Source organism: Triticum urartu, chromosome 5A, assembly GCF_056163025.1.
Source record: "Triticum urartu cultivar PI428250 chromosome 5A, HENAU_Tu73, whole genome shotgun sequence".
NCBI lineage: Eukaryota > Viridiplantae > Streptophyta > Magnoliopsida > Poales > Poaceae > Triticum > Triticum urartu.
Window position 1 is genome coordinate 35,885,975 of NC_141877.1, and position 10,308 is coordinate 35,896,282.

The 10,308-nt window shown below is 46.6% G+C and overlaps 1 protein-coding gene across 1 annotated transcript; it reads left to right on the plus strand.

The window, feature by feature from the left end:
* The first annotated feature begins 2,233 nt into the window (after positions 1-2,233).
* Positions 2,234-4,775, plus strand: LOC125507669 (9-cis-epoxycarotenoid dioxygenase NCED3, chloroplastic-like). The gene has a single exon (XM_048672170.2). The coding sequence runs from the start codon at positions 2,369-2,371 to the stop codon at positions 4,211-4,213; it is 1,845 nt and encodes a 614-aa protein (XP_048528127.2). The 5' UTR covers positions 2,234-2,368; the 3' UTR covers positions 4,214-4,775.
* The last annotated feature ends 5,533 nt before the right edge of the window (positions 4,776-10,308 follow it).

Sequence of the window (10,308 nt, forward strand, 5' to 3'; positions counted from 1 at the left end):
TACACACCAGTCTCCTAAATGATTCTTACAATGCATTGTAAGAAATATCCAAAATCATTTATCCTCGGGAAAATAATAGTAGCATCATTGTTTCACACAGTTTTCTTACATTCGAGTTGCCCCCTCTCTCCCCCTCAAGTGAAAATCTCTATCTAGGTTGAAATCCAAGTGAAATACATGTGTTGTTTGGACCCATAGGAAAATAAATCTAATTTCAAGCAATTTCAAAGCAAAAAAAAACTCAAATAGACCATTTAACTTACAATAATTTTTTGAATATTACTTACCTCTTGGGTAAAGCTGACTATTATGCTAGCATTTAACAATGTAATATTTCTATTAAAGATGGTTTTACAGTTACGCATGCAATAGAGAATTGCCGAGGACCATGTCACCGGACATTAGAATTCATGCAAGTGTAAACAGGATTAAACACATATTTATCTCACGGAAATTTTGAAATGAACTAGAATGTGTATATCGACATGTCGAACACAACTTGGTAAATATCAAGAGGAATATCTCACTATTTATAAAAAAAAACTACTCCCTCTGTAAACTAATATAAGAGTGTTTAGATCGCTATAGTGATCTAAACACTCTTATATTAGTTTACCGAGGGAGTATAAAAAAGAGTACTACAAATAATTCACATTTCCACGAGAAATTAAAAAGTCTCACATTTTTTAATTATGGTTGGCTTCATTGAAACGTGCCACAAATAATTAAAATGTATGTTTAATGTTTGTGTTATATTTCTTAAAATATTTTGAAATAATACTCAAATAATAGATATGTGTATGTAATTTCTAAATATATTTGAAACTATATTAAATAGAAAAATATGCCTATATAAAATGTTTTTATATTTGATAGAAAAATTCTATAGTATTGATCAATAATTTATAGAAGTGTCAATTGAAAAATTTACGGAAATAATTGAAAAATATGTGAAATAGTTTTCTAACATTTATAATTTTATTCACATATGATTGAAATAATTGAAAGAACCATGGAAACATTTAAATTGCATATGTAAATATGTCCAAGTAATGAAAAATTGGCACCCTCGTAAATTTTTCTGATAGAAAAAATAGTAAAAGGTTTTAAATTTTGGTCAATGTTTGTGAATTATGTAAGTTTAAAAAAAATGAATTTTTTTATCAATTTATGTTCTAAAAATACTGCTATTTTTGTGTTGGTAAAATAAAAGAATATTCAGGGGGAAATGATCTTATAAAAAAATTAGGATAACAGTAATTTCTTTGAAATATTATTTTGGAGAATCATGGTGAGGCTATATGAAATGTTGTTGAATTTATTTTTAGTTTTACTGAAATATTAAGTAAAAATATTTTAACTATATGAAATTTGTGTTAGGTACTATACAATAATAATTTTTTTTAAAGTCAAACTGTGATAATTTTTTAAAAAAATGTTTAGAAAATTAAGAAAAAAAATGAAAATCATGTGCAATGTGTGTGTAATGTACCTTAAATTAATTAAATATGACTGAAAGGATTGAAATTTGTGAGCGTATTGATGAAGTTTGTTTGCCACAACGAAACGTGCGAAATATAAACTGGAGATAGAAATCACTAACGGAAATAATCAAAGAGAATAGGATGTGGTGTGGTATTGCGTACCTTTGGAGGTGGCAGCATGCGATTGGTTGAGAGCACTCGTGAGAAATGCTCTCGCAGCAACACGAGACACAACACAAGTACTAGTAGTACGCGCGTGGTGGGAAATCCCCAAATTGCCCCCACATGAGCATACGTACATAGGCAGAGGAAGAAAAAAGAAAGGAGACGAGAAGAAAAAGAAAGAAAAGAAGAGTGGAGAGGAAGGGAAGGGAAGGGAACGGAAAAGAATTCTATGAGAACAGGTTTCATGTGAGACTTATCCTGATGAATGACACGTGGCATTCACAAATTAGAAAGCATCTACCCCATCCTTCATTTGAAATTAGGAGAGAAAAGATTAGATGCTTTGGGATTTGTAAATACTACGTGTCATCCATTAAGACGGGTCTTACTTATTAACCGTGAGACCTGGTCTTATAATTTTTTTTTCGAAGGGAACGCGGTCGTGACTGAAGTGGGGAGTGAGGCACCACGTGGTCTCCTGCCACTCACCTTGGGCCGTTTCAACACTCCTCCCCTCCCCTCCCCTGTCCCGCCTCCCCCCTCCCAAACTCTATAAATATAGCTCTCCCACTCCCACCCTTCCCCATCTCATCTCACTCCCTCACTTCCTCTCCCCTCTCACCCGAACGCCAATCATCCGCGCTCGCCGGAGCATCGAATCGAATCGAACCGGCCGGACTCCCGCCTTCTTCTCCTTCTTCTTCTTCCGAGGACCAGCGATGCAGACTCTGTCCGCGCAGCCCCTCGCCTCCTCCTCTTCCTCGATACAGCGCCAAAATGGGCGCCGACGGGGCAACAGCTCCGTCCGGTTCGCGCCCCGCGCGGCCGCCGCGGCGGCCGACTCGGTGCTGATCGCCGCCTCCACCAGCACGGCCCGCCCGCCGGCGTACCTGCCATCGCCCTCCACCAGGAAGGTCCCCGGGTACGAGCAGTCCGCGCCGCCTGCCATTGCCTCGCCGCAGAAGCAGGGGAGCAGCAAGGACGGGCAGAGCAAGGGCGGCCTCAACTTCTTCCAGCGCGCGGCGGCCGCGGCGCTCGACGCCTTCGAGGAGGGGTTCATCCACAATGTCCTGGAGCGGCCCCACGCGCTGCCGCGCACCGCCGACCCCGCCGTGCAGATCGCCGGCAACTTCGCCCCCGTCGGCGAGCAGGCCCCCGTGCGCGCGCTCCCGGTCTCCGGCCGCATCCCGCCCTTCATCAACGGCGTCTACGCCCGCAACGGCGCCAACCCCTGCTTCGAGCCCACGGCGGGGCACCACCTCTTCGACGGCGACGGCATGGTGCACGCCATCCGCATCCGCAACGGCGCCGCCGAGTCCTACGCCTGCCGCTACACCGAGACGGCCCGCCTCTCCCAGGAGCGCGCCGTCGGGAGGCCCGTTTTCCCTAAGACCATCGGCGAGCTCCACGGCCACTCTGGCATCGCGAGGCTGGCACTGTTCTACGCGCGCGGCGCCTGCGGCCTCGTCGACCCGTCCCACGGCACCGGCGTCGCCAACGCCGGCCTCGTCTACTTCAACGGCCGCCTCCTCGCCATGTCCGAGGACGACCTCCCGTACCAGGTCCGCGTCACCGCCGGCGGCGACCTCGAGACCGTCGGCCGCTACGACTTCGACGGCCAGCTCGACTGCGCCATGATCGCGCACCCCAAGCTCGACCCCGTCTCCGGCGAGCTCTTCGCGCTCAGCTACGATGTCATCAAGAAGCCGTACCTCAAGTACTTCTACTTCCACGCCGACGGCACCAAGTCCGCCGACGTCGAGATCGAGCTCGACCAGCCCACCATGATCCACGACTTCGCCATCACCGAGAACTTCGTCGTCGTGCCCGACCACCAGATGGTGTTCAAGCTCGCCGAGATGTTCCGCGGCGGCTCGCCGGTGATGCTCGACAAGGAGAAGACCTCCCGCTTCGGCGTCCTCCCCAAGTACGCCAAGGACTCGTCGGAGATGATGTGGGTGGACGTGCCCGACTGCTTCTGCTTCCACCTCTGGAACTCGTGGGAGGAGCCGGAGACGGACGAGGTGGTGGTGATCGGCTCCTGCATGACCCCCGCCGACTCCATCTTCAACGACACGGACGACCACCTCGAGAGCGTGCTCACCGAGATCCGGCTCAACACGCGCACCGGCGAGTCCACGCGGCGGGCCATCCTGCCGCTGGAGAGCCAGGTGAACCTCGAGGTGGGCATGGTGAACCGCAACATGCTGGGCCGGAAGACGAGGTACGCCTACCTGGCCGTGGCCGAGCCGTGGCCCAAGGTGTCCGGGTTCGCCAAGGTGGACCTGGTGACCGGCGAGCTCACCAAGTTCGAGTACGGCGAGGGCCGGTTCGGCGGCGAGCCGTGCTTCGTGCCCATGGACGGCGAGCACGCCCGCCCCGGCGCCGAGGACGACGGCTACGTGCTGTCCTTCGTGCGCGACGAGGCCGCCGGCACATCCGAGCTCCTGGTCGTGAACGCGGCCGACATGCGGCTCGAGGCCACCGTGCAGCTGCCGTCCCGCGTCCCCTACGGCTTCCACGGCACATTCATCGGCGCCGCCGACCTCGACGCCCAGCACTAATCGATTCCTTGGTTCTTTGGCCACACCTGCCCCCGCCATTGGCCCTCTCGCTCTCATCACTCCGAGCTTCTCGGAGGCAGAGAAGCAGAGGACGAGCAGAAATGTGGAGGGAAAAGCTTTTCCAGAGGGAGCCACACAGGAGGTCCCCGGAAGCGGTTGCCCCAAGGCATGGATACAGTTAGCGGCGGTTACACACCATCACTCTCTCTTCATCACTTGGTTTTTTGGTCACTTTTTTTTTACCTTTTCACCTTTTACCCATATTAGTAAATGGTAAATCAGTTAGGGTAGTAATACTAGTGGAGTTTAGGGAGGGAGAGAGCTTGAAGCTCTGGCACTGTGGGTGTACAGGGTGCTGAGAGCTCAGCTGGATTCTGTTCTTCTAGAGAGAGAGAGAGAGAGAGACAAGAGAGGGGAATTGAACCACCCAGTTGTGCTGGAGCTGGAGTGACTCCTGCAACTGAGGTGCTGTTGGGGACTCAATTCCTTCTCTCTGCTGTGTATATATACTCCTCATGATCACTGTCATGTCATATAGTAAAGCTTGATCATGTTCATCTTCCTTCCAATGTGTCTATGTGCTCTGCTCTGCTCACCAAACGCCCCTCTCTCTTTCTATCATGTCTGACTGAATTGTCTTGCTCACCGATAATTCAACTCGGAGCTCGGGCTCATCTATATCGGTGAACAGTAAAACTAAATTAAATTAAATTAAATCGTAAAAAATAAAAAAACCTGAAACCTTTTTGGACGCAAGATGCTTGAGTGCGCGAGGTGCGTGCGAAAATCCGTGGGCATATAACATTGGAGGAGCTCGCCCGCCAAAAAAAATCAGGTATGAACATTGTGTTTTTTCAAACTTTCTCACAAGCCTGAAAATTGAGTTTTTTACCACGAGCTACTCGAATGTAAAAACTCTACCAAATTTAGCACAGGCATCACACATTCGACCATATTGCACAAAAAAATAAATTTTTTTTTGAATTTTTCTGCTATTTAAACGATTTTACTATTCACACAAAGAGCATCTGCGCCTGGGTGCAGAAACGCCGCATCCCTTACTTATCTTTGTACTCAGTAAGTCTCTCTGTTTTCACTGAACTGGTGTGCTCATCAGATAAATCCGGGCGTGTGTGTCGGCTTGTGGGGTTTCTGTTGGCTTGTTGTTCCTGTTCCTGTTCCTGCGTGCGGCCGCATTATTTGCATAGCAAGGTTGGTGCCACATTAAAACACCGGCCTTTGCCTTTGCCTTTTGCTTGGTTGCCTTTTTTTTCTTTGCCTTTTGCTTGCTTTCGCCCCTACACCACACACAATCTGTGGGGCTGCTCATCTTTTTGTTTGTTTGGTGGTGTCTGTCTCCTTCTCCTTCAATTTGGGGAGAATTGATTCAGATGCCTGCCTTCGGTTTGAGGCGAATTGATGATTGGAGACCACCGTCCTCCATTCAATCTTTTTTTTTGGGGGGGGGTGGGGGGGGAGGGGGGGGTGAATTTGCATGTGAAAAGCAAGAGTTGTGGTGAATTGAACTCAACCTTCCAATCATAATTGGTCTGTGATCCAAACATGGAGATTTCACTGTAATTTTAAGGGTTTTATTGTGTTGTAAATCTCCCTTCTTTTGCGAGAAATCTTTCGACCTATTCATCAGCTGTCAAGATAGTATAAAGAACACCAAAAATAAAAAAAATATACATCCAATTCCATAAACCACCGACTACAAACACTAGAGCGAGCCAAAGGCGTTGCTGTCATCGTTCCTCCCTCCTCGGAGCCGGTAAAATATTTTTGCCATTGTAGTAAAGCCCCATAAAACCAACGCACCGGAACAACAACCATCGCCGGTGAAGAGAAGTGTAGATCGGAATGATCCAATCTGCAGACACACAGATGTAGTCGAACGAAGACCCGATCCAAACGGATCCACCAAAGACAAATGCCCGACAGGATCTCACAAGATCTGCCGCTGACACACCTCTACATGCCGTCTGACGATGCTAGAAGCACCCCCGGGATAGAGGCTGGGCCGGAAGAATCTTATTCCATCTTCAGAAAGTTGCCATTGTCTGGTCTTCCTGATTACGGCACAAACCCTAACAAATTATCTTCACAAAAGTCTAATTTGTTGAATCGAAATGAAGCCAAGAAGATACAAACAAAATGAGCGTACACCTGACCTCTGGATAAATAACATGCACACAGCAAACACTAGCGTGCACAAAAAATCACCGGCCTCACACGTTCCTGGAATCTACACTGAGCTAATGAAGCAGGTAACCCAACAGCCGTCACTGCTCTCTCCGCCGTTTAGTGCATCAAAAGACAAAATCATCTTGGCATTCAAGGTGATAAAAACTAAGCCAATCCCAAAGTGGCTTCACATTTGAAAAATTAAGGTGCCTTTAAATGTGGTTTGTTCACAAGAAAGTTATTTTGACTAGGGACAACTTGACAAAGCGTACTTGAGAAGGTAGTAAACGGTATTGTTTCTGTGATGAAGATGAGCCTATCCAACATCTTTTTCTCAAATGCCCACTATCCAAATTACTATGGTGTACATTACATGTATCTTTTAATGTCAGTCCTCCTAGTAGCATTGTCGCTTTATTTGGGACGTGGCTAAACGGGGTAGAGTCTAAAACAGCGGCGCATATTCGAGTCGGAGTGTGTGCATTAATTTGGACTATATGGAACTATCAAAATGTCGTGATTTTTAACAGACAAAGCATCACAATTTTTTTGCAGGTCACCTACCGCGTTGGATCCGTCCATGGTCGTTACTCAGCCATGAGGAAGCCAAGGGGCATATGACTTATGGGTGCAACCGTTCAGTTGTACGGGAAACTTACAACCGGTTTGGATGGCGGTCCTATTTTTGCCAGTTGTGACAATTTTTATTTTATTATGAGTGCTTGTGCAGATTTGTATCGACCTAAGTACTTGACGACTACTTTTGTTTAGTAATATGTCTACATGATCATCTTGATGCAAAGTCCATGAATAATCTTTCTTTAATAAAGAAAATCTTGGCATTCAAGGAAAGAAAAATCAGCTTTTATTTCCCATGTCCTCGTAGAAATCAAGAAGCAGCCGGGAAGAAGACACTGTTGAGCTGCATAAGAAGTTGAGTTGCTCTTCCTTCTCTGCCAACAAAGAAGCAAGACAATCAGATTGTCCAACTGCTTCTCCCTCTAGGAATTCCCTGGTTCCGAAAAGTCATTTCTTGGCCGCATGCATCCCCGTGAGCATTTCACCAAGGAAAGGAGGAGAAACACAAACTAATCCTGGCAGCGGAGAAGACTCCTTTTCTGTCCTAACTCAGGCACGCCAGAAAGAAGAAGCGTGTGCCGAGTGGCCAAGTAAGTGAGTCATGAGATGACGATGCGGAGCCGCGAAGAAGAAAAGAAGGTTCGGACAGCAGACAGTTGTGAGGAGGAGGGTTCTGGAAGACGCCGTCAACCTCCTGCCTTCCAAGGGGATTTCGGCGTCAACCTTTTAACCCCTGTCCATGTTGGCTCTCCGCACTTGCAGCGGCCAGAGAGAGACACACGGACAAACATCTAGATGGCTAGACAGACAGACTCATTGGAAGCGATATCTTTTCCAGCCCTAGCGTTCCAGAAACTTCTTCTGCTGCGCCAGCCCAGTTGCGGCCATGCATGCATGTTCGGCACGACCAAACTCCGTCTACCCCTACTCGCACATACGCTGGCTCTCGAAATAGACGGCACGGCAGGCGGCTGTCTGGTTTCAGGTAGGATTAGGCGCAGTCTCTTCTTCTTTTCTTAACGCAACGCGGGAGCTCCACGTCTTCTTCCGGCGAGAGCTGGTGGAAGCGAAATAGATACGGCACGCGCTCGGCGTCCTCTTGCTGCAATGCGGGAGCTCCACGTCCTCTCGCTAGATTTCGACGTTCCGTGGGGAGGAAATAGATACGGCACGCGCTCGGCGGTCGGCGCGGACAGGAATCAGCCAGCCGATCCGATGGATCGGCGCCGGAAAGGAACGGGAAAAGGTTTCTTTCTGCTTGATGAAAACAACCGCTCCACCGGTTGGGTTGGGTGTTTCGCCCGGCTGCAACTGTGGGTGGTTCCATCGACGACCGTCCAACTCCAGCCATGGCGTGAACAATGTGCCTCTCTCTCTCTCTTTTCCCCCCTTGCTTGTCCTGGCTAGCCAGATTAGCTGCTGGCGGTCGCCCGCTGCTGGTGCGATCTATCCATGGAAGGTGATGGACGCGACACGTAGAAAGGCGTCCCATATGATGCGTGTGTGCGTCTTATCCTTGAAAAAGATTGAGTCCCTATGCCCGAAATATCTACACCTTCTCCCGGACCCTGGGCAGAGGCCACCAATTATCGCCCCTGCTTGTCTCTTGTGTCTTTGTGTCTTGTGTGAGTGAATACATCATGCATGCGCATCTCTCATGTGCCAAATAGCGCATGGCCTCCGACGGCCTTGATATTCTTTTCCCAACAGGCGGTCAGGCACTGCACAAGGAAATTGCTTTTTAGTTATCTTTCTCATCTTCGGCTATATATTTTTTTGGTTTTGCCACTCTAATTAGTTTGACCAAATATATAGATAAAAATAGCAATAACTACAATATTGAATAAATATATTATCAAAATATATCTAATGATGGATATAATGATATTGATTTGCTATTATACTTGATCAAATTTACAAAGCATTGTTTTTTGAATGAATTTATATGCCATCTGGAGGGCTCCGTTTTAGATGTCATTCGAGTTTTGTTAGGGTCTGTGTAGTGCTCAGGAAGACGAGACAACGGCGGCTCTCTGAAGGTGGAATAAGATTCTCCCCTCCTAGCCCTCGTCTCGGTGGTGCGTCTAGCGTCGTCGGTGGGCATGTGAAGGTGCGTCTCCGACGGATCTGTTCTTGGTGGATTTGCTCGGATCTGATCGTAGTTCGTCTATGTTCATGTGTCTTCAAGTTGGATCCTTTCGATCTACGGTACACTTCAACAGCGACGGTTGTTGTTCTGCTGCGCTGGTCCAATAAGGCCTTAACAAGACGACTTCCCGACTGTCTACTACAATAAGTTTTGCCTGGCTCCGTTGAGGGAGGGGCGATGAAGACGGCGCACCTTCGGCTCACTTCAGTGCTTGTAGTCGTCGCTAGGTGGTCTACGGATCTAGATGCATTTTTTTATTATTTCAGATGTTCATTGTACTGTCGTGATTGAAGATGAATAGATCGAAAGTGTTCTCGTAAAAAAAAAAAGCAAACCAGTAAAGTCCGATCTTTTGCTATAGAAAGAAGAGAAATATCTTCTACTGATGGATATTTCTGCAAAATAAATAGTGGGTTTTCTATTTCTTACACCTAGACTGAGAAATACGTACGTATTTTCACGTTGGCACTAGAACCATTTGTTTTTTCCTTTGCGCAGTCCTTGTCAGAAGCAAGACACGCTTTTTGGTTGCATGGCATGGCACGGCGGCCGGCGTACGTTCGTCCGGTTGAACTGCCGCGCAGCTTAAGCCACCGCCCATCATAACGCATGAAAACTTCGTTCTTGTGCTCATCCGATCCACGTACGTTGTACAACACTTGCAGCTATACAAGTGCTGATAGCCAGTCCATGAGTGACAGTCACAGGAAAGGCGCGGTACCTTTTACATTGTTCAAGTTGTTGCTTTTGCGAGGTTTCATAATCAAATTTGCTTAATAATATTCATTGATTATTTCACATAAATCAAGCTTTCGCCCTGCATTACAGATAAAGCGAACTTTTCAAAACAAGTACAAGAGTACAAATGTATAAAGGAAATATATATATATATATATATATATATATATATATATTAATATTCATTGATTATATAGTGAAAACACTATATATATAGTGTTACTATTCATCAACCAGGGTGCAGAATAAGTTATTCTTCACCCGGCGTAATCTTACGATCATTTCATAATTAAATTACATTTCAAATTCAAATAGTTACATTCCTATTGATTCACTACGTAAAATTTGACATAAGAAAATAAAAATATAGGTCATAAGACAAGAAAATTTGCAGTTTATGTGTATTTTAGACTATGTTTTTATGTTTGTAATTTTACATAAC

Coding starts and splice junctions, on each gene's coding strand:
- LOC125507669 (XM_048672170.2), top strand. CDS start 2,369: ATGCAGACTCTGTCCGCGCAGCCCCTCGCCTCCTCCTCTTCCTCGATA.